This window comes from Passer montanus, unplaced genomic scaffold (genome assembly GCF_014805655.1).
Source record: "Passer montanus isolate IOZ18808 unplaced genomic scaffold, ASM1480565v1 scaffold7, whole genome shotgun sequence".
Lineage (NCBI taxonomy): Eukaryota > Metazoa > Chordata > Aves > Passeriformes > Passeridae > Passer > Passer montanus.
In genome coordinates this window covers 7,957,386-7,981,459 of record NW_024372147.1, presented here as the reverse complement: position 1 = coordinate 7,981,459, position 24,074 = coordinate 7,957,386, and the positions used below count along the sequence as shown (strand labels likewise).

General features: G+C 36.4%; 1 protein-coding gene across 3 annotated transcripts in view; it reads right to left on the bottom strand.

Annotated features, from left to right (window-relative positions):
* Positions 1–24,074, bottom strand: part of BNC2 (basonuclin 2) — a 322,874-nt gene that overhangs the window by 4,691 nt on the left and 294,109 nt on the right. For all 3 annotated transcript variants that reach the window (XM_039729959.1, XM_039729958.1, XM_039729960.1), the window contains one exon: positions 16,611–18,577. In XM_039729959.1, the coding sequence (XP_039585893.1) occupies positions 16,611–18,577 (1,967 nt within the window). The remainder of the gene's footprint in view (positions 1–16,610; positions 18,578–24,074) is intronic.

The window sequence follows — 24,074 nt, the reverse complement described above, 5'->3', positions numbered from 1 at the left end:
TGCTCCCAGGTATGTGTAAACAATGGTCCCAGAGTAAGCACAGGCACGGCTTGGGCAGAGTGATTTGTGCCAATGCATGAACACTACCATCAAACAGACAGAAATCTTGAAGCAAAATATGCAAAAACCTGCTGAACTTCAGCTTGCCATGGCTTCATTACTTCTCATACCTCAGGTAGCTAATTTAAGGCCATCTCCGGTGTAATTCGCAACACCACAACTGCTGCTGTATCTGCAGGGAAATGAACTTAAAGAACATAAATTATTGGGAGAAATAAATATATGTATATGAAATAAAATATTTTACCTAATTAAATCCTTTGAAAGCCTCTGGACTTCCTAGATTGCTCATTTGTATATCAACTACCAGAATGGCATTTGATCCTCACAGTGGAAATGTTGTATAAAGACAACTGGTGGTGATTGAAGTCTTCCAGACAGAAATATGCCATCAAATGAGTTTAACTAAAGGCATATCTCACTGTATTTCAGTTACTATACCTATCAGTTCCTAGGCAACAAGGGATGGTGAAGAGGGTTTGCTCTGAAAATACTATCTGGAGCAAAGAATAGGTCTGTACTACATGTCAGATACCCATAAAAATGAGGAGGGTGTTTTTCCAAAACATTTTGAAATGTAGCTTGTTGTGGCAAGGAAGTTTGAGCAAATTCTAGGACCTAGAATATCTGATTTTTTGACATAAATACCACTCTTTTCAAGTTACTGTTAATTAATTACTTATATGGAAGGCAAAAGTGTGTGCAAATCTCTCTAGAGTGAATTTGGCCATAAAATGGAGCACATCCGTTGTGAGGAAAATATTGATAATGATAAAAGATCTGTGGTTGTGGTGAAATGTCAACCTCTGAGTTCACCACTGACTTTTCAGACAGAAGTTTCAGTAGCAGCACAATGCAGAATCCTGTAACAATTACAGAAGTTCCCTGACTCTGGGCATGATCCCACTGGTGGTAGTATTTTCCCTCTCTTGCAAAGTTCATGGAAGTATTCTTTCTTTACTAGAATTCATTGTTGGTTACACCCCACCTACTACTTGAAAGTTTCTTAGTGACAGATGCACTATGCACCAACAGAAGGAAGCGGAGTATAAGCCTAGGAAATATGGTCAATCAAATATATATTCTTTTTACACAGATCATAAATCCTGATTGGGATCTCTTTAGCAGTTTCCTTCTACACTTGTCAAGGAATATGATTTTGTTAATTTACTGACCATTTGTTGGAAAGAAAAAATGTAATGGCCACTTCAGTTTAGTTTTTTTAAATTTATTTAGTCAGTCTTTTAATTTCATTTTGAAGTGAGTGAGAAGGGATTTATCAGAGTAGAATTTGTCCTGGTATAGAAATAGGCATGAATCCTATGGATGACTCAAGGCCAAATTTGGATGCACTCAGAGCTGAAGTCCCATCTGCACCAGGGCAAATCTCATCTCTGATGCACAGAGCAGAGATAAAGAATTCAGATTAAAAGAGTGCTGTTTATTTAGATGTGAGCATTAAAGAGGGCACAAAACCAACTGCATGAAAAATTAGGTTGAATGTGTTCACAATTCAGAACAGGACAGGCTGTTGAAAATTAAGCATATAGTATAATTATTTTAGCAAGAGGAATGTATGATTATACTTAAATATTACGGGATGAGGGAGAAAAAGGGAGTGAGAATGAAAGAGATGCACAGTTGTTAGGGCAGTCAGTTAGGGACTGTGGAAACCCACTTTCCACTGCTTGATGCAGTGACACAGAAAAGCCAAGCCAACTGATGTTAATGTCCTAGCTACTACTTCTTGCGTGACTATAAGTGAAAAAGCTCCCTGATAAAGATCTCAGTCAACCATCAAAGTAAACTGTATTGTTCATCAAAATTCTGAAATTATCTATTTCCACATTTCCAGTTGTACGCAGCCATAACCGTTCTTCCTATGTTTCCAAGAAAGCCACCATCCCAGTTTCTTACATTTCAGATATTCTGAAGGTGACTTTTCTGGTAAACACATGATTTGATAAATTAATACCACCTAGCCCTAACTACCATTCTAACACTGAAAAGAAATCACAAACAGACCATGACAGCAGGAGGCCATCAGTCTTTGGTCAGCTTTGTTTTAAGATCAATAAGTGATCCCAGCATTGAGCAACACTGTAAAATTATATTTTGAGACTTAATGCATGTAAAGACAGCATAAAATTATCTTCTGTCTAATTAAGTTTTTTCTGAGTGATATTACATTTATTTCTTAAAGAAGACAGAAGTTACTATTGGGTTACAAAACATGAAAACACAAAATCTTCAGCAATTTGAGAAGGTTTTGTTAGAAAATCAAAGACCGGAACACAACTGGCTGGTGATTTATGTACAAACTGATGAACCTCTTATTAAAGTTGGATATGGAAGTTACTGCTCTAGTTGTACAGGTCCCATAAAAGCTATCCTATCTGTACTTAGTTTACAGCTAAGATCTATCAATCTGGTTTAAAATATAAAAAATGAAATTTTCATTACTCCTCCTGTGAGACTTTTTCTTCAGCTCAGTATTCAGCCTATATTTGTACCTATAATGAAATGTTAAAGGAAAGTTTTCTTTGCTTCTCTTCACCTCAATGGCAAACAGAATTAAGATTTTTGGTTTTGTTTTAAATTTTCACATTATTTTAGTTGCTAACATAATTTAATAATCTGATCTTACCTCAGTTTCATGTCCCTTTCCTGCTTGTTTAAGCCTGAAATTCACAGAAGGGCCCAGAATAGGTGAACACTATGGAAAGTAAACCCACAATTTTATGCTTTCTCAGAATCTTTGCAGGCTGAAAGTGCTGAGTTTCATGTAGCTAAAATCAAAGAACCAGAAAGTAAGACTCTGGCTAAATATAACAGTGTACATATTTATGAGAAAGATATGGCCTCAATTCTGATATTTCTTCAAGAAAGAAGCAGCAATAATTTCTCCCATTTGCTTACAAAAATCAAGAATAAACAGTTCCTGGAATTTAATTAGTAACAGAAACTGTTAAAGAAATTATCTTCTCACTTACTGTTCTAATTTTGCCATTCTATCAGCAGTCTTTGACAGAGGGTTTGTTTTATTTTGGGCTTTTTTAATTAAAAAGAAAAAAAATCCATAAATCTAAGCAAAGATAGTAACAGTATGAAATCCTGATCTGACCTAAATTATAAAATTCACATTTATCTGAACAGGGACAAAGTTCAAGTCTGTACATTAGTGCTTCTACGTATATATTTGATGGTATTTAATTTGCCTCTGAGTGTAAGGAGAAAAGTAGATATAGAGGGTAGATTTTAGAAAGAGTCAAAGCAAAAATACTATACTACCTGATAAAACCATGGCATTTCTACATGAACAAGGTAATAGCATCAGCTCTTGAGGCCTGAAATTGCATAGAATCTGAAAAATATTAACCTTTCATAGGAAGAAAATTCAAAAGGTAAAATACAGTTCAGCATCTATTAAAAAAAAGTAAAAAAACCCACTGCTTATTAAATACAGGAAATAAAGGACAAGCAAGTTCTTGCAAATTAAAGATGTGGAGCCCAGTCATTTCAATCCCTTTCAATATGAAACAAATCACTCACACTGGTCACGAAGACAGCTCCCTCTACACTCAAATTATTCACTTGAAGATAAGCTCCTATCAAACTCTTTAGGGGTTTAACTAATTTACTGCACAGATACGGCACGTCTGTTGTAATAACAGGTAGGATGTATTGGGGTCGACCATTTATCAGAATTAGACTTCTTTTTTCAATTCACAGTGAATTATGCTGCCTACACTGCTCCTCTTTCTCAGAGCTTCCCATCCCCTTACGGCCCCTAATGTGGCAGGCAAACAAAATTGACAGTCTCATCTTGTCAACAAGGGGTGATTCTCCTGAGAAGCCATTTAACTTTGCAGAGGAAGCAATGTATTAATGTGCCTGTCCCAGGAATGTTAATCATCTTCAAGCTCCCTCTAACTTTGACATGAACAAAATCACCAAATTTGTTTACTAAATGAATTGTAATATGCTAATAAGAGAGCATGACATATATGGTAAAGCCAAACAGATGGTTTGTTTACTCCACTTTGCAACTTTATAAATGTTGTAACTCTGAAGATGTTAGCGAGAATTATTGGTTTGTTGGCAGTGGCAAACATGCCTTTTGCATACTTAATCCACAGTTAGAGTCAGAAAACAATTTATCATCACCATGGAATGCATAAAAAATGTTAATGCAGTGATAGCATTTAGGAAGGCGGGATAGGCAGGACTGACTGTGCAGGCAAATATTCAGGTTAAATATGAAACTGATACTTGATGGCAATTTTTGCTACCAAATATAAAAGAACCCCTATCTGTCAGGCTTGGGACTCTTGAAAGGTCCAATAATTCAGTACATACCTGTTGAGGTGTTTAGTGAAATGGTCCTTATGGTGTGAACAGAATCACACGTTCACAACAGTTGTGTGTACTCAGAAGCACTGAGGTTATGTTGGACTCTTAATATATTACTATTGTTGTCCATTAAAGATCAAAAGATCTTACAAACAAAAAGCACAGTGACTGGCGTACTTGCCAAAGTTGCTGAGAAATTATCAAAACTGTGTTGCAACACTTCAACCTCTCACTTTACTAGCTGCCTGGAAGCAAAACAGACTCATTACAAAATAGCCAGCACTCTTGTCTAATATCCAGACTGGTTGAGAAAGTTTAGAGTAAGAGGATTTATTGGACAGAATATTTTCTAAGTGAACTAACAGTGTCAGAATGTTACATGCACAAGAAGTCATTATACATATGAGAAAGTTCTTTGATGGGCATAACAGGTGCTTAGCACTACTGTCTATCACTCCAAAGCTTTTTCTACAATTTACACAAGCTCTACAGAGAAGTTTAGCTGGTGCAGTATATTGCAGTCATGCGTGAAGTATTCATATCCATTCTGTTGAGGTATTTGCTACTCCTTAACACAAAGCGTATTTTCCCTTAAAAAATACTGAATTGATGAAGAATACATGCATTAACACTTCTTTTCAAACCTAAATGATCTAAATTTTATATGATCCAAGTTTTACAATCAGAAGTTTTCATCCTTCATTTAATTTTACTGCTACAGCCAAAAGTGATAACTTTGCAAGTTTTTAGAGAAACATACCCTAAAGTTCAGCATGCCACTCATGAATTTTACCGAACTCCCAGTTTCAGCTTATGCAGAAATAAAGACAAAATTCAGGTAGAATTCCTGGTTTTCCCCTAGCTCTGATTTCAATCCAATCTTTTCTCTCAGATGTTCATGCACAGCAATACATTATCTCATGGTTTGCTTAGGAGATTTACAGATTCTTTATTGATTGAACCTCAAGTTCAAATTAATAACAAAACCTGAGGTCCAGGAATAGTTTTGTACAATTTCAGGTGCCACAGCAAATCTGTAAACCATTTATTTTTATCAAAATGCTTTAGTAATTCTCATTCATAATGTTTATTTGTCTAAAAATGCTGGTTTTATTTATATAACACCAGAGGAACTATAAAACCAAATATGATGTAGCATTTCAATAGGGTACCACTGTTAGTAATTTTATATTACTAAACAAGGACCACTATCAGGTCAACAGATAGCTGATTATCCTAAAACATCCTTTCATTGATGCCCCAACTCCTCAGTAATTTCAATCCTCTGACATTCTTCCATACATGCTATTGTCAGCATTTATTAAATTCTCAACTTTTTACTCATTCACAGGAGAATGTGCAAAGATATCTAAGTTCAGCTTGCTGCCCAAGGATTATTTTGGAAGAAACATTAGCGGCCATCCCAGCCTGGCGCTTATATCTCATTTGAAACATCTACTCATTCCTGACCAACAAAGAAAATTTCAATAAAGTACTTTTACTGGTTTAACAGCAGTGAGCTCCTGGGATTGTCAAAGTGCTCAGTCTTTTCCGAGGAGAGAAGGAATCAGCAGCTCAAATATAATTAACCTTCCATTCTCAATGCAAACTGCCACGCACAGGAGCTCTGCAGTCTATTAGTGAAGTTATAACGGCCAACAGGCAGAGGCAAAATTGGTCAAAAAGTTGGCTGCTGCTGTCATATTTTTAGAATTATGATTAATGACACTAATAATGTGGATGATTACTGATACGTGTATCTCCTGCAGTTTATCATATTGCACTGGCTGCCTACGTCCACAATAAACATGATGCTATCATTTACCTCTTTATTGAAGGCAATCCTTCTCTTGAAGGAGCACATTCTAATTACTTTGTAATGTTTTATGTCTTAAACATTTTGCAGCTCTGGACCTTGCCAACTGCTTCATGTCTACCATTGATTAATTACAGAATGTTTAATCAAAATTTAGAACCTAATGCAGTCATTTATGAATGCGCTGCAGTGCCAAGATAGTTAGGCTGCCGTCCCAAGCTTGGAGAGTGCTGGGTTCAAAATTAAATCCCAGAAATCTGGAAGATGCCAAAGATTTTACCTCGAGTGATTTGAGTTTAAAAATCTCACTTCAGTTGATGAATGACAGGCACCCACTCAAAATGAAAGGTCTTTGTTGTATATGTATGTGTGCTTGCATGTTCCTATCATATTTTTCTTCTTCTTCAAATGTCTAATTTTTCTCTTTATGCCATTGTTGCTGCAATTGCAGTCCCTTTACAAGCCTTCCTTGCTGCTAAAGCTCCTGCAAACACCAGTCAAGAGAGTGTAGTTTTGAAGTGGTTAAATGAGTGAAAAATAATTTGCAGGGACAAATACATAAGTTTTTTTTTTTTAATGTGGATTTTTATGGTACTGTCATACAACCATTCACCGTTGAAGTTAAGTGTTTTTTTAATACCATTACTGAACTGCTGAAATGGATGCTAATATAGCTTGGAGTGCTAATGTCAAATCCTGGTAATAAAAAAGACAGACTGCTGAATGAAATAATTTCAAGTAAAAAATAGAACAAAAGTGCTCTCACTCTCGCTCTACACTTTTATTGAATTGGGACTGACTGAGCCAATTGCTTTAGAAGTCTGTAAAACACAATTACTAGTGAGCTGACTGACCCAGCAGTGCCCCTTCTGTGACAGAACAGACTAAAAAGGCTGCAGAATTAGTGCCGTTCCCCTAGCTGGCTATCAGACCTGAGAGACATCAGTGCAAGATCTGTTATCCTTCCTGCCAGGGCCCCTCCTCATGAAATCTTGGTTCTCAGTCTTGCATAATATAATATATATATATATTGTATATGTCTGTGTGCATCTTCATCTTGAAACTAGGGCTCATTTGCCATCTGAGAGGGAATCCAAGTTCTCTTTCTATCCACTGTATTTTTACATCCTTATCTAACAACATAATGTATGTCTTTCTTTCAGTACACTCATCCACAGGCACACATATACGTTTGGTCTATTTTTATTTCTGCATATTGTGTGTAAAACACAATAGTACAACCTAAGGTTTACAGGCAGCAAAATTAACTATGTCCCATTTGTATTTTCTGTTGTAAGTGGCTGAACTGTAATTACTTTCTTATTCCAGCATAACAAAGAAAAGAAGAGAGGGAGGAAGAGGGAAAGAAAGGGAAAAAAATGTATTGAACTGGAAATGTAAAACATTTTTCCCTAGTTAATCAAATAAGCATAAAGTTTGTAAAGCACTAAAAAAAAATCAGTAACATTGGAATAAGTTGTTATTGCAACTTATAAACCCTATAATTTACATTTTATGTTTTAGTCTCATAGTTTGACACAGACATACAGCTTGAGACTTTGTGAAAGGAAAAAAAAATAGAAAACCAAAGTGACAGCAAAAAATATCTTCTTATTACAATCTTATTCTTTCCTTCTCTTCCCCTGCTTTCCCCACACAAAACAAACCATTTTACATTTATTCACAATGCCAACAAAGTCCTACGATTCTTTCTCTTTTATGGGAGCATACATTTCTGGCAAATCTAAAACTCTTTCATTTTTCTTCCAGGTCCATTTATATGAAGCTTGAGGGTGCCTCATGGCAAAAATGTTAAATTATTTCTTAGACAGATCTTTTAAAGCAATGCTATTCAGGGCAAGCTTAAATGTGAAACAGACTCTTAATTAAAAAAAATAATTAAAAAAAATAGTGTTCTTAGCACATGGCAAACTCCTCATTTAAAAGATGTTGCTGCAAAGCAGGAAGCACTACAAAAAGCCTTAGGTTTTTTTTAGAAGTAGTGGGCTTAAAACTATTGTCAGGAACTATCCAGTGTTTGCCATTAAAATTTCAACTTGTGATGAGCCATAAGAGGTATCTCACTTGAGATATTCTTATGTTACCTCAGGTCCCAAAAGATCATCTGAGGTTCCTCTAAAGGTACCATTAGAGAATGTTTTATGTGTACGTGCTGGACGTGAATGAGTGGTTGGTACTGAGGTACTACAGCATAGCACCACAAATACTGGTACATGATGTATGGCACTGCTTGCCTGAAGAGACAAAGGACAGCAAACTTCTAGTACTGCTGGTGAGGATTAAGGGGTAGTAAAAAGCTGTGCACAGTGTTTTGCACTGCACTTGCAGTGCCTACACAGTGGTCTCTTCCTTGAAACTGGGGAGCACTTAACTCTCATAACTCTGTGTCTGTTCCTTCAGAATCACCCTGAGATAAGTAGTGAGCAGTATTTTCAGCTTTACCACTAATATTTTATAAATGAACAGTATATTTCTGAAACGATAGACTCTACTTCACAAATTTGCTTTTACTCCCTGTCATATTTGCTAATGACTAGCAGCTTGTATAATCATAAAAAAAAGTTGCAGATTTAGAGAAGTTGAATTTTGGGTTTCTTTTCCCCAGAGCCCATTAATTGCCAACTATTTTTGAGTAACATCTTTCACTATGATGTATTTCAGTGGAAAACTCTCCTGTCTCACCTGCCTCAGTAGCTAAGATGTATTTTGTCGAAAAGGAATAGAATAGTAATCCAAATTATCTTTGTTTTACTATACTGATCACCTGCTACATAATATATTTTGAAATGTCAACCTCTATCTAGATATACTGATAGAACTGGCACACTAACATTCAACAAAGCATTATAGTTATTTTGAGGCATCTACACATGGTAAATTTTCCCTCCTTCAGTTTTGTTTTTTGTGTGTGTGTGTGCGCTTGTTTGCTTGTTTGTTTTCATTCGTAAGACTTGCCTCACCAATTTTCTTACTCACATTAATTCGTATATGTCCCAACACAGTCACTCAGTTCATGTTCCAATGAATGAAACAGCTCAAATCTAGGGGAAAGAGCAGCATCGTCATTATGGGGAAAAGCAAATGGTCTCAGCTATTAATAATCTTTGGTCAGGGTATAAGATCTGATGAAAAGTTTACTTCTTGAATTGAAAGTTTCTCTTTTCAAACAGACATGCACAGCTGACAAATGAATGGATCATGATTATATGCACAACAGCATTTACCTGCCTGAGTTTGTCTGTCCTTCACTGAAAGCTGTAAATCCAAAGGGCAATAAACACACAGCTATTCCTGACACAAATTTGTTTCCCTCACCCTTCATTATTTCTCCCCAGACTCCTGCACCTGAGAGTGTGCAGTGTCTTGTTCCACCCAGACTTTTGGATGCAGTGTCCTGGTGTTATCTTCTATCTGTAAAGTACAGCTTCCTTTACTGTAGCAGAAATCTTAAAACCTTCTGCTCTTAAGTATAAAAGAAGAGCTAGAGGCTTTCCCTGCAGGAACTCATGTGGGTAGATGTTTTATTTAAACCACTTCCAAAAGACTCTAGGGAAGATGGGACATCTTCATAAATGGGGAACAGCTTTACACTTACTCAGATGAATGGAAAATAATTGTCTCCCACTCTCTGGAAAATTTGTGGTTCTTCCAGTAATTTCTAGGAACCTAAGGGCAACCAGGATATTATGACAGGCCTTCATGTTCCCCATCCTGTCTTCCCAGATAGCCTCATTCACAGAATTTATGCAGGAAACTTGGGACAAAATACATTCAATATTTACACTATTTATCACAATAAATACCAGGCAAAAATATTGCTCAATACCTGTTCTGCTTTTGGCTTTTCAGTGTTTTACTTATGCTTCCCACCTATGTTAATCCTGGTGTAGCAGCTTGTTTAAATAAACTTTTTAGGTCACTGAAAAGATCTTGGCTCTTTTGCAAGTTCACATAAAAATGAAACTTCTTGAACTGCATAAAAAAATGTATTCTCCCTCTCTAAGTGACATAATTTTGTATACCAAAGCAGAACAAGAAAATGTAGAACAAGAAAACAACAGCACGTTGTTTTATAAAACAATCACCACCTCCAATTCAAATCCCAAATAAGTGACTGTATGTAGCTGGAAAAAAATTCCCTCCACACCAGAACTGATTCTTCAATATTTGCTCACGTAAGTAGACTCATGCTTCAATTTATTTATTTTCTTTTAAAGTTAAAAATCTTATTAAAATCTATTTAAACATCTTATGAAGACTTTTTTTAATATGCACTCTAGCTTTAATTCTGCTTCTTCTGTTCAGATTGGTGAGTATGCAATATGACAGTCAGTCTGTGTTCAACATGACTACCCACGGAAGATGTTAGATCAGTAGATCTGTGTTAGGGATGGCACAAAATGTTTCTTTATGATACAGGTTCTCTTGGGTAAGGAAGAGTTATGTGAATATTAGCAATGACACACATCTTAGCGTCTCTGCAAGAGAAAACTTAATGGTTCATTCAATTGTATTGGATATGCAGCTAGTCTCTTTGTGAACTGCATTACGTCCAGAAACAATAGTACAGATGTAAAATGTGTTTATATTTTTAAAAATGTATCAGATACAATTTTTGTCTCTTGACAAATGGTTCATCAAACATCCAATGTCTTAAAAACAGATTTTCTTGTTCTTATTGGAGGAAATTCAAGTTGTATATGACAGCTAATTATATTTGGGGAATGCAGTAATAATTATAATGGACTGATGCAAAGTATTATATTTATTGGAGCTGGAATTGAGGGCATTTATGGAAAATAATTCTCCAAAAAGTTATTTGTAGAAGATTCCAAGCCTAGGATGATGATTAAAAAATGGGTACTGTTGTGTCAAGGAGGTGATAAACAGGAGGAAGATAACAGATTTCTCACATCTTCACTTCCCTTGATAATGTTTGCAGTGGCTTATCATAGGTAACTGATTTTAATTTATTCAAGCACACCTGTACAAGGGTCGGAAGTCAGGTAACCAGACAAAATGTCTCTGCTTTTTCCATACAGCTACCCAGAGGCCCATATCTGCACAAATTTAGTTCTGGAAACATCAGCAGGTTTTAATAAACCACCTACAGATGTCTTGCTCCATACAAATCAAGGAGTTTACATTTTTAAATCTGGACTGATTTAACTTGCAATCAAATGGCATGATCACACTTGGCATCAATAGTTGCCTCACATTTATTTATAAGTCACCCTGAGCAGATATTATTTTGTTTTTAAATTTATTCATGGGCCTCAATTACGTTTCCCATCTTGTGGAACACACACACATGCACACACACTCACATGCACATGCATATGCATGCTCAGTTTTTGGGAAAACTTAAACCTAAAAGACAAACCTGAGAAATGAATAGTCCCTACTTAAGTAGCAGAGAGACAAAATGAAAAGTTCTGGTTTGTTCCTCTGAATTAAACTGATTCCTCCTAATTAAACTGATTTTAATAGTGTCCATACAGGGTGCATGCTAAATGGGGATTTAGCATGCGCTAAGTCTAACTGAGAAGATGGCTCTATTTCTCCTCAAAAAAAAAAAAAAAAACAAAAAAAACCTGTTTCTCAGCAAGATGCAATGAAGGCAAAAGGTCCACGTGCCACCTGTTTCATCACTGGCTTTGACCACAAAATTCTCGGGTCTTACAGGTGAGAAACCAAAATCAAGCCAACCACTCTAAGTTGCACCTTTCAGACCTTTACTTCTGAAAGTGCTCTTCAACTCAGACTTAGATGAAACTTTGGCATTGCTGTTCCCTTTGGTCAGGAAATAATTCTTCCCTCCTCCCATCCACCTGTCTCATCCACTATTCAGGATCATTCCCTGAGCAGCTGCACCTCTGTGCAGACTTCAAGGATTAACTACACCCATCTCTTTGTAAGGAAAACTCAGTGTGGGCTGAGATAAAACTCATAGATGAGGCTGGGAAAGAGATCCCAGGAGAACTGACTACTGTGGCCATTGGCCCTTTCTTCTCACTTGCAGGAAAGATCTTCTCTGACTCCAGAGAGAATTCAACCCACAAGGACAAATCTTTCCATTCAATTGGTCAGTCCTCAAGGGAATGCATCTTCTTCCCATCTCTTTTCCATTTAAAAAGTTACTTGAAAATATGTCTTCCCATTCAAAAGGAGGCTTATGACTATATTTCTGGCAAAATTTTAAATATGGTCTCTTTTCTTATTTACTCTCCATTGTCTTTTTGCAACAAGATTTAGCCTGAACATCACGTCTTTAGAAGAAAGGACATCTGAAGTAAATACAGGAACAGAAATGGATGAACAGCTATTCAGGAAGTGGTTGTTGAACTATGGAAGAAAACGGGGTTTACCCAAGTCTAGTGCTTCTAGGTAATGAAGTCTGAAAGACTACTCTGAGGAAAAGACCAAAAAATCTAGGTATAAAGGGTGATTTAATGAGTGATGTTACCTGTAACTCAGAAGAATGATGAAAATAGATGCTTTTAAAAATATCGAGGCTAAACAGAGTTTGATTATTGGAAAAGAATACTGTTTAATTTTTAGAAGGGATAATAGAATTTCTGGGTCTTTGATAGTAAGGAAAAGAAGTCTTACTTTGCTTTCCTTCCTCCTGAACTGAAAAAAAAACACGTGGGAAGTGGGACTCTAAAATCTTCTGGTGATCTTGACCATAATTTGCAAAGATTAGCAGTGGTTGGCCAAAGATATCAGAGGATATTCCAACACTCTAGGCAGAAGGATATTTATGCAAGTGTTGACCTCAGCAGGCATGATGTAGGAATAATAAAGCTAGATTTGGTCAACCTTAGCACAAATTGCTACAGGATGCTTTCTGCAAAAAGGGGGTTGCAGCTCTGACATAGATAAAACCCCTCCTTCATCCAAGCAGCACTGCTTTTGCTCCTGATGTGATATGTTTTGTGTATGTACAAGGGGGAATATTTGATTAACATTTGATTAACTAGAATTGCATTGGAAAAGGACTTAAGCCAAATCAGATGCCTCTAAAGGAAACAAAAATAATCAGCCAATGTTATCTATCTCCACTTAAACTAGTATTTTATTACAGAACATAGCTAGAGTTGTGAGTTTTAGATATCTAACTAGATTAGTAATATAATTAATATAATGCTAGTAATAGACTTAATAAAATGACAAAAAAATTTAAAACTTCACAATACTGTAAGCTATGGAATAGCTAGAGCTCTGATTTCATTACAGAGATAGTACTGAAAGTACTGGAAAAAAAATTCATTGTAATTTTCAAAGCAAAGACACTCCAGCTAATCAAAGATTATATGAGTGACTCATAGCACAGGCAAATCACAGAGACTTTTGTAATGAGTCCAAAATGGGATGCAAATCCATTTCAAATATTATCCAGGAGTTATTACTATGTGCTGTAGGTAGCTAACCCTTATTTCTCATACAGCAATTGTTAGCAAAATGCTCCTGAGTTTTTAAGTGAAATTGATTTAAGTGGTTGGAAGAAGTTCTCACTTTTCAATCCTATTAATCTAGTTATCTAGTTATCTTTTTGGTGGTCTCCATAATCTGAAAAACTGGGAATTGCATATACTCTCTCAAGAAAAAAAAAAAAAGAAAAAAAATATTCAAAAGGACGATGAGAAAAAAACCTAAAACAAATGTAATGGAAAAATTTTGGGGGTAATTAAACAGTTTGCAAAAGACCCCCAAACAAACAAACAAAGAAGCAAACAAACAAAAATCACTCCCTCAACAAAACAAAAAAAACCAACACCACAAAAAAGGGGGGGGAGAGAATATATTGATTTAACTTTCAATTCCTAAAGTTTTTTCAAAAAAATTGTCCTTTTTTTGATGAGTATTAGAAAATGTTACTTAAATCTCTCACTTGCTTTCTTTGACATGCTGTACATATGATTGCATTTCTGCACATTTCTAGACATGGCACTTCCAGATAAAAATGGATAGCCCAGGGAAGTTTTGTGTATGTATCCTGCTCAAGTGTCTAAAAAAAATTATCCTGAACCATGGGAGGATTTCCTGGGTCTTAATGGCATTTCCTGACTATTGTTGCAAGCCAAAACTGATAAACAACTAATAAAAACTAGTAGGGCACGCAAATTGTACCACACCTTTGAAGTTTTTGAATTACAGAACCTTTATTGAATCTTTACAATTAAAGAATATAATATACAAAAAAATTTCTTTTGTCCCAGGTGCAACACATAACAGAATCATATTCTGAATGTTACTAATGGGATTATGTAAGAAGATGGCCTTGTCCATTACACCACTCAAAATAATATGCAAATAATAATTTTATCTTTAAATTTGCAGCCTGCAATTTAAGATGCTAAATCAGTTTTTTATTTCATGCTTCTTTCAATAAGCTTAACAGTAGTATCCTATGTATATCACAAAAAAATTCAATACGTGTCCTATATGCAGGTTTTTGTCTTGGAAAAATTTTATGCATGTCATCACAGTCACTCTTAGAATATCTAAATCTTTACTATGCTAACTTTATTACTACCTTGATCTTTCAATGTATTACAGTTGAAATTTAATACACTGCATAAAGTTCCACATCCTAAAGCTAATCAGCTCTTGCATCACATGCTTGATTCAAAGCTGTTGTGTGTAGTACATGACTGATTTTTCATAATTCATTTAAGGAAACAGACTGACCAAACCAAATTCTTGACTAACAAAGATTATGGTTTCAGGAACTGAAAGGGGTTTAACACATCTAATCTTAACATAGATTATGCCACTGATTCACATTCCCTTATCAAATTCAAGACTCATAAAATTTATCAGCACACAGCAAGAAAATTACTCTTTAATTTAGATCTACCTGCTTTGTATCTAGTAGTTTAACCTACTGAAATGCAAGCTTCCTAGATTGTCCTTCTTAAGTGTTTTGAACTGGTATTCTTATGTTTGTTCACATTTTTCGGTTTAGTGGATTTCATAAACGATAAGAGAAGACATGAGATGTTTGGGGATGGTACTCTTGATCAAAACAGTGATTTTGGCTCCTCAGTATCCTTAACACTAACTTGCTTTCATTTTATAGGATAAGAAACATTCCCTTTCAAACCACATCAATTTCAATGAAAAAAATAAAAAACAAATCAGGAGCTGTGTATGAAATGTTTAGCTAGTTTTAATTTCCTTCCTGTGTCTGCTGAATTTTTACTGCGTAATGAAAAAATATGAAACACAAGTAAGGAAAAGAGGTGACCCAATTTCACCATTACTCCATGAACCAGAGAGATCTTGTTATGTGACAGTACGATCATACAATGAGAGAATTTTTATCCACAAGTATGAAATACTTGTGTTATCGTATCACTCTGACAAATTCTATTTGTATTATATTCACCTCAGGAATCAAAAAGAACAGTCTATTAAAAAAAAACAACCCAAAAAACCCCCAAAACAAAACAAAACAAAACAAAACAAAACAAAAAACCCCCTTAAACTAAAGTTTATGGACCAGCTGCTTCTGTTTAAGCCCACCTGCTTTTGTATTGATGCAGCATAGCTCAGGCATGATGTCATCTGAAGGGCCAGCACAATATACCCTGACTGATCTTAAAAATATGTAGGGAAGCCTCTTCTCTCTGAATGTGCATAATTTCCACTGGTGGAGAAGGCCGTTGTTCACATGCAGAAAGTAGTAACGTAGACTAAATGACCATAGTGGATAGAGATGTATGTAGGTTCTACTAAAGAAACTGACAATGATTTTTCTAATGCTTAATATTGACTTACTCTCACTACAATATAGCGCCCAGTTTTAAAACTTAAATAGTAAAGAACAACCTTCTAATGCTTCTTGTTTGCTTTTGTATGACCCTATGAGGATAGAAATAATTCCAGTCCTTTACCTACCTCCATCTTTTCATTCAACCACCCATCCACTCTGCCCTCCTTCCTAGTTCTATGGTTTGTTATGCATGCAATGGAGATATTTGTATTGCATATAATTTACTATACACTTAATAGAAGATTTCCTTGTTTTAAATGTTATAGGAAAAAGAAAATAAAGGTAGTGAGGGCTGTAGCTTATAAACAGAAGTACTATATACATGTTCACAGGAAATAGAAAGTATAATGACATTTATTATCTAGGCAGTCACTTAAGAGGATGGCCCAATATATACCATTCTGAATGCCAAGGAACAATGAAAATCTCAACGTGCTAAATCTCTTTCAATGTCATGGGAACACAGTTGTCACTTGCCATTACTGTGCAACTCTCTATTTCTTCATATATCCTAAACTGCCTATTCTTCCATAATTCAATGCATTTAATAATGCAGAAAATCAATTAATATTTACTGACCTGTCTCTGCTTCTCCGTGATGGGAACGCAGCATTACAGCCAGCCACTGTACAGACATGCATCTCTTTTAAATGAACATTTCGGTAGTGAAGCTTCACACTGTAGGAACTCTTGAAACTTTTCTTGCAAACATAGCAGATCTTGGGGTCTGGACTGGAGCACATTTCACCTTCTGGGGAGAACTTCTGAGGGCTGCTGTAGTTGAATGTAGAAGCAAAACTTTCATGAAGAGCAGCCATACTGGCACTGCCTCCATTGTACAGTCCATATTGGCTCATATAGAACATATCATATGTAGGGTCTGTATACTCTTCCTTCACCTTAATGACATCCTGGTTGGAAGAGTCATTGTGGTTTTCATCTGGTCGGTCACTGTGCATCATAGATTTTTCACCAGGTTCATGGAGGCGATCATCGCCTTCCAGGGATTCTTCACACAATTTGGGCTCTGATGACTCTGACTCATTTTCGTAGTCTCTCTCATGCTCCTGGTCTTCTGATGTCATGCTATCTGCCCTTCTTATGTCTGGTCTGGACATACATCTGCTTCTGTCATTTTTGGAAAAGTCTTTAACAGACAGGCCTGGGCTCATTTCCTCCTGAGAATGGCAGTGATTGTCATGACCAATGTCATTCACCATTGTGCTCCTGTCATTCACCTCTTCATCTTCATCATCAAACTCATCAGCAGTGTCAATAACTTCCTTTTCAATTTTAACTGGCATGCTTGACTTTCTTGGCTTCTTTTTGGGGGCAAGGTCTGCATTGGGCTCTGGGGTGGGCATCAACACTGAAGGTACTGATGACTCTGAAGGAGGAGGGGGATGCTGCTCCATGCCACTCACAGCTGGTATTATGGGACTGGTTGGGAGTGAAGTTGGAGGACTCACCATCTCTCCAGGAGTAAGTAAATTTCTGTAAAAAGGAGGAACAGGTTGGACAGTCTTTAAAGCTGGGAAGACCAGCTGACTGGGAAGAGGGTTCTGTAGTACTGGGTCCAGAGGGGGAGTGGTAAACCCCATCGGTGGACGCCCAGGGCTTGTTAAAGTTAGGTTGGATTTTGTACTTGCTATGACAGGAGTAGCGGCACCTGATGTAGCACGAATTAGATCTTTGTCACGGTTGTTCCTTAGCATAGGCATGTGGAGGCGGGGATTTGGGTTAGCACTGTGGCGATTGCGGCTTCTGAGAGAGCTGAAGACCATATTGCAGCCTTCAATAGTGCATCGATGCTTGATTTTCAGGTGCACAGCATTGTAGTGGATTTTAAGAGTACCTTTATCATAGAAAGTTTTGCCACATGCATTGCAAAACACTCTTCCTTTCCTGGAGGCTGACCCCATTCTCCTCATTCTGTGAATTCGGAATGAGCTTTTTGTGTGTTCTGTTTTCGATAAATCATTGACTGGCGTAGGTGTTTGAACAGGAGAGACACAGGCTGGCTCAGTTTTGGGCTCCACATTTGTGATGCTAGTCAAAGCATTCCTGCTGGATGCTTGCTCATTCTTGAAAGGCGTAGGGGAAACTTCAGATTCACTGCTCTCATTATATTCGTTTTGGGTCGTAAGGCTTGGTTCACGGAGTCTCATTGCTGGCTGTTCCAGCAGGAGGCCATTTGGAGGCAGCCCCAGCAGTGGAGCAGAGACTGGATTTATGTACTGGAATGGAAGCAGGAATGCAAGGCTATTTGGGATGTTTTCAAAATGATGAATGCTGGAAGGGTTGCTATTCTCCAGGTGAGCAAGGAGACTTGGGCTCCTGGTGCGATTATTGCTTTCAATAAAAGTCCTTATATCTGAATCTGTCTTTGAAGATGGCACAGCCACAGCCTGCCCCTCTTTTTCTTGAATTGCCATCAGCTCCACGATAGATTTAGTTTCTCCAAATCTCAGGAACTGCTGAAGGGTAATGATCTCTTCTTCCCTGGACATGATGGCCCAGCGGTCCAGCACCTTGCCTGCAGCATCCTAGAGGCCATATCAAAGAAACAACAAAGACAAAACACAAAGAAAAGCTTATTGATTCTGCATAATTATTGAAGAAGGTGCTCTGCTGCCTGAACATGAAACACTAAGCTCAAAAAACAAGATGCAAACAGTGTTAATAGAACTTGACCAAACAACATAAACTTTCTATCCATGTAAATACTCTAATTAGTCAGTTAGAAAACCAGACTGAGTTTAATAGTGTCAGAGTACACAAAATGTAGACCTTGAGACTCTGTGATCTAAAATGCTTTCAGTACTTTTATTTTAATAACAGTGATCTCTGTAGAATGCTACTGTTTAGAATACATTAGTAAAACATGAACTGTTGTGCACACCACTGTATAATACAAAAAATTGTAATTTAATCACTATTAAATGGTAACACTATTAGAAAGAGTAAATAAATACAATTGATAGATTTGCTCCTTAAATACAAGAGGATAAAAGACTGAAACCATTTATAGACCATGTCATAAGAAACTTGGATGCAAGGCAAAATGTGTTGAAAACAGCACATAACACTTCTACCTTAATCAGTTTTTTCCTGGACTATTACTGGCAATTGATTGATTGCAAGCTTGCAACCTTGTTATGGTTCGAGTTGAGAGATTACTTTATTTGTAGCCTTCTTACAAATGACAGTTAAAAATATGTAAAAAAGTAAGGATCTGATGGATGTAAATAGCATAAATGTGTAAAAATGTTGTCTCTTAACATTGCCTTCTGATAGCAAGGGAAAAATCCAGAGAGAATACACATCAGTAATCACAAGACTATCTGTTGTTAAATATACATTAAAAAGCATTTCACACTTTCATTTTTGCTAGTAAGCATGAGATTTGCCTGAAGGTAGGACTTAAAAATTCTGCAATGTAATGTCAGGCAATCCATTCAAGCAAGTATTGATAAAAACATATTAAAATACTTATATAATGAATACATCATTTTATTGGCATCTTTCCTTTTGGGCAAATGCTGGACATAAAATTAGCACAGTAACTATAACCAACAAGAAATGTGGAAGGCCATCAAACCAAAATTATTCCAATGCTTCCTCGTGCATTAGACAGTCTGAAAGCCTTACAAGACACACCACCATACTGCCTCTGATATTTTTAGATCTTGAATCTCAGGTTCAAAACCTTACCTGAAGACTTTGGATTACACACTGCTGCTAAAATCATTATCTCTTTTTTGATTATTAAGTCTGAAATACCTTTCTTCCCCTCCAGCCCCTTTACCCCCTGGATTTATTTTTTTTATTTATTAAAACAATTAATTACTTTCAGTCTTCAGATGATTGATACTTCTCTTCCCTCATGTTTCCTAGAGTACCAAAAAATATAATTTTGCAATGTCAAATAAAAAAGCATGAGTTTAATTGATTAGAGTTGGTTTTACTATTTCAGTTTGAAAATGTTCAGTTCACCTCTCTGGGTATAAAGTTGATGTTGAAGATTAATGCCATGTATGTTTCAGTACCTTAGAAACAACTACAAAATCTTTATAAATGGTCCACATGTGAACTTTTACAATCAAACCCTGAAAGACAGTGAATCTCAACAGCAATTAACTTGGAAAATCTTACCCAGTTAACCCAGATGGAAAGCCCCAAAACCCATCTATGTGTAGAAAATGTTCATTCTGTATTTATGGTGATGAATGAAACATCATGATGCAGATGCTGGTTTTGGTTTGCCACATTAGTGGAAATGTGTTCACCTTTGAACACCCCTAAGCACAGTGGACAGGTCTGACTTCTATGTCCTTACAGTTCTTAATGTAGCAGTATTTCACAGGCAGTAAGTACTATCTAACAGAAAACATCCAGAACAGCAAATATCAACTCCAAGAAAAATAAGTTTAACAAAACCAAACCTAAATGAGATGAAGGGTGGAAGGACAATCCACCAATGCCATTAAAAAAAAAAAAAAAAATGAAAGGACAGGTTCATATTTTAAAGCTTAAAAATTGTATTTGTTTTTTTTCCACCCAAATAACTTTAGCCATTCTCCCCTTGGGTAAGATCTAAAGTTTCTTAGAACTCTACTTCAACAAGTTCCAGCCAACCATAGCAGTTCAGCATATGGGTAATTCCTACATGGAGCTGCAAAACCAGATTTTAATCAGATTTTGATCTCCAGGCCTTCGCTGTCATATCTGACCTCATATATCTGCACACATTTCCCATCCCAAGTCACAAATATAAATTCTTTCTAATTGTAACTTCCATAGTTTAAAGATGGAAATAACATTTTCTAATTTACACTGCTTACCTGTATTGAATTAGGATTTCTCTCTGCAGCCAGCTGCAGAGTGCTTTGCAATGTACTACTGCTACATTTTATGTTTTTGTTTTCATTTAAATCAAGCTTATATAACAGATGGATGCTTTACAAAAACCGATATATAAGTAATTAAAAGTTAATCACAGGTAGCACAACAGTAACTCATGAGAATAGTAGGTAGAGATCCTGTAACAGACTCCCACATAGAAGGGAAAGGCGGTGTCACATAGTCCATCCCTGATGGCAGCACAGCCAGCTCTCTGCATACACAGAACAGGCAGACAAGCCTATAAATGCAGGGGCTCCCTTTGTGCTTTCACGGAATTACTCCACATCTTAACTGAGCAAAGCTGGCACTTAGCTACATGAGTTACCTCTTGATGAGACACCACCACCCTTTGTTTGATTTTGTTTAAGAATTTACAATGAGGAGCAGCAGACCTTCAGCAGCTGCTAAGTCCCACTGATCAGGGAAACTGGCAGTTAAGGGTGTGATAGTCATGGTGTTACCCTTGCTGACATAGAAAAAGCAGGGAACCAGAAAGTTGTTTTTAAATACTCCTTGTCTACTCCTACTAGCTATATCAAATTTTATCTTTTTAATTTTCAGCAAGAAGTTTTCTGGCCTTTTTTACCCAACAAAAACAGAGAGAACTATGCAGATGCCTGTATTTCATAAAACCCTCACTGCTGATGGATACTGTCTAGCATATGCTTCCATATTTACACACTGAAAACTTTCCAGAAATCATTGTAAGCATGTATTATGCAAAACTAGATAAAGAGTGAATAGGAATGTCATTTTTTGATAAAGCTTAAAATTAACAAAAAAAATCTAACCATTATCCCATTTGAATTTAGCTATAACTAGCTAGGGATCTTTCTGTATATGGTAATACTTGATTAGAGGTTCAAGTCCTTTCTCACATGTAATCGATTTCTTGTTTCTTACAATCTCTCATGCTAAATTTTCTCCCCAAAGCCATTAAAGCATATCAACATTTAAATACTTCATGACAAAAGGTTCCAATTTATATTACTTTTTTCAGCTCACAACTGATTAAGCCAAGCCTCCAGTGACAATGTGTACAAGGAAGTCAGTGAGTACAGAGATATAACTGCATGCATACAGCTCTCAGCCAGGCAGAAGACAAGTATGCCCAATCTGTACAGCATACACTACTGTTCTTCCTACATTGTCCAAACAGCCTTGCTTTGATTTTTAATTTAACCAATTTTATTTTATTTATTAAATTTTATTTTACTGTGTAAATCTCTTTCTCACAATTTCAGTTGGAGAAAATCTTTTAATCTTTAAACTATATTAAACTGACCTCCAAGGATTCAAGACATAACCCATAACTTTTACTAACTCTAGCCACACACTCAAGCCTATTACTTGAATAAACATCACATACATACAACATACCTGCATATATCACATACGACATTAGATCTGTAAAGTAATGTCATGGTTTATCACCCTGAACCTGCCCCCTAAATTTTGCTGACTGTATGTTAGGAAGAAAGGTGTGTGTCAGGATATGCTAGGGTACATCTTGTCGTAAACTTCTGGGTCTAGAAGAACACGTGGTAGGATCAAGATGATTACCCAAACTACAAGAGGGGATGGACACAAAGATCACTCTAATTTTTAGGAGCTTAACCGGGGAGGGTTGCGAAGGTGAATCTTCATTTCCTGAAGGCCTTCAGTCTTTAAATATTTTAATTGAGCTTTAAAACCTCCCAGTTTAAAAACTGCCTATTTAGAAAATAAGGACAGCCTACAGAAGCATTCATCATAAACATACACTGTAAACCTGGAACTTCTATTATGAAATCAGTTGTTTTAAATTCTAATTTTGTGTGAGAAGCTCACATGACTGCTGTGACTGCATTACAGGCAGAATTTTACATGTTTGCACACAGAGAAACAGATTGCTGTACATATACAACACTGACTTTTTGCAGTTCTATGCTGTCTTACGATTCACTTAGGATAGGAAAAATGTATATACACACCTGACTGGATACACGGTGATAGATGCCCATACAAGGCTGAGATTAATACAAAGGTTAAAAAATAGATTGCTTTTAAAACTAGCTTTATGTTCTGGGAGACAGTCAAGGATTATTTTCAGGAGCTATTCTGAGAACCATTCAAAGTTGTACAGAAAAAGGAAATAATTGCCAGGCTTCATATTTTAGTAAGTTTGCATATGCACCTAAACAGTAGGTTTTGATGCATCTTAGTGAAGTTTCCTTGTTACAAAATATTGCACAGATACATATTTGATGAAATAATTAGACTATCTCAGGGTATATCCCAAATTTTTCTTCTACAAGCTCTTCTTAAGGAGCTGTGTATTTTCTAGCTGATCTCAAAGAAACATTTTGAATGCAGCTGTAACAGTTGAAAAGCAGACTGAAACATATTAATTTGGTCATACTATAATTGCACAGGATGGTTTTAATTAGGGTGTAGACCAAAAAAAAAAAAAAAATAGAAATCCACATTTGTTTCCAATAAAGAAAAGCCTTCATAATTTCCATGATTTAGGATTTGTTATTTTTGTTTGGCTGAATTTCCCAGAAGCATCTCTTTGCTTCACAATTAAATATCAAGCTGCTACACTCTGGGTAGTCCTACTACTCCTGGGGTAAGAGTTACCAAAACTGTGCAGCACCACACCAACTCACATTAATACAGATGGGACAATAAGCAACATCTCTTACTCATTTTGGCTAACTCCCACTGATCTCAGTAGGACCAAAGTAAGCCCTCTATCTAGTTTTCCACAGAAATATACACTCACACAAGCAATCAGATACTCATTTTCTTGATATGAGTTTTACCATGCCGAATCTCCCTCACCTTTGCTCCTGTAAACATGAAGAAAAGATGTCCATACTTGCTCAGTGTAATTTTACATGTGCAACTAATATGAGATTTAACACACTAAGACTGTAAAGAGGCATGGTTGAAATTTTTTCCCCTCAGCTGTCATTTCTCATCCACCTCCCACCAGCCTCCCTTCACCAATGGAAACTGCATGAAAAAATGAATGTTTAAGTGTCAGCAGTCCTTTCCTTGAGTTATACTGCTGCAGCAGGAAGAAACAGGGCAGCACTACTGAGTTCTCAGTCAATAATGGAAATCTTTATCTTTTGACTTCACTGCAGCCTC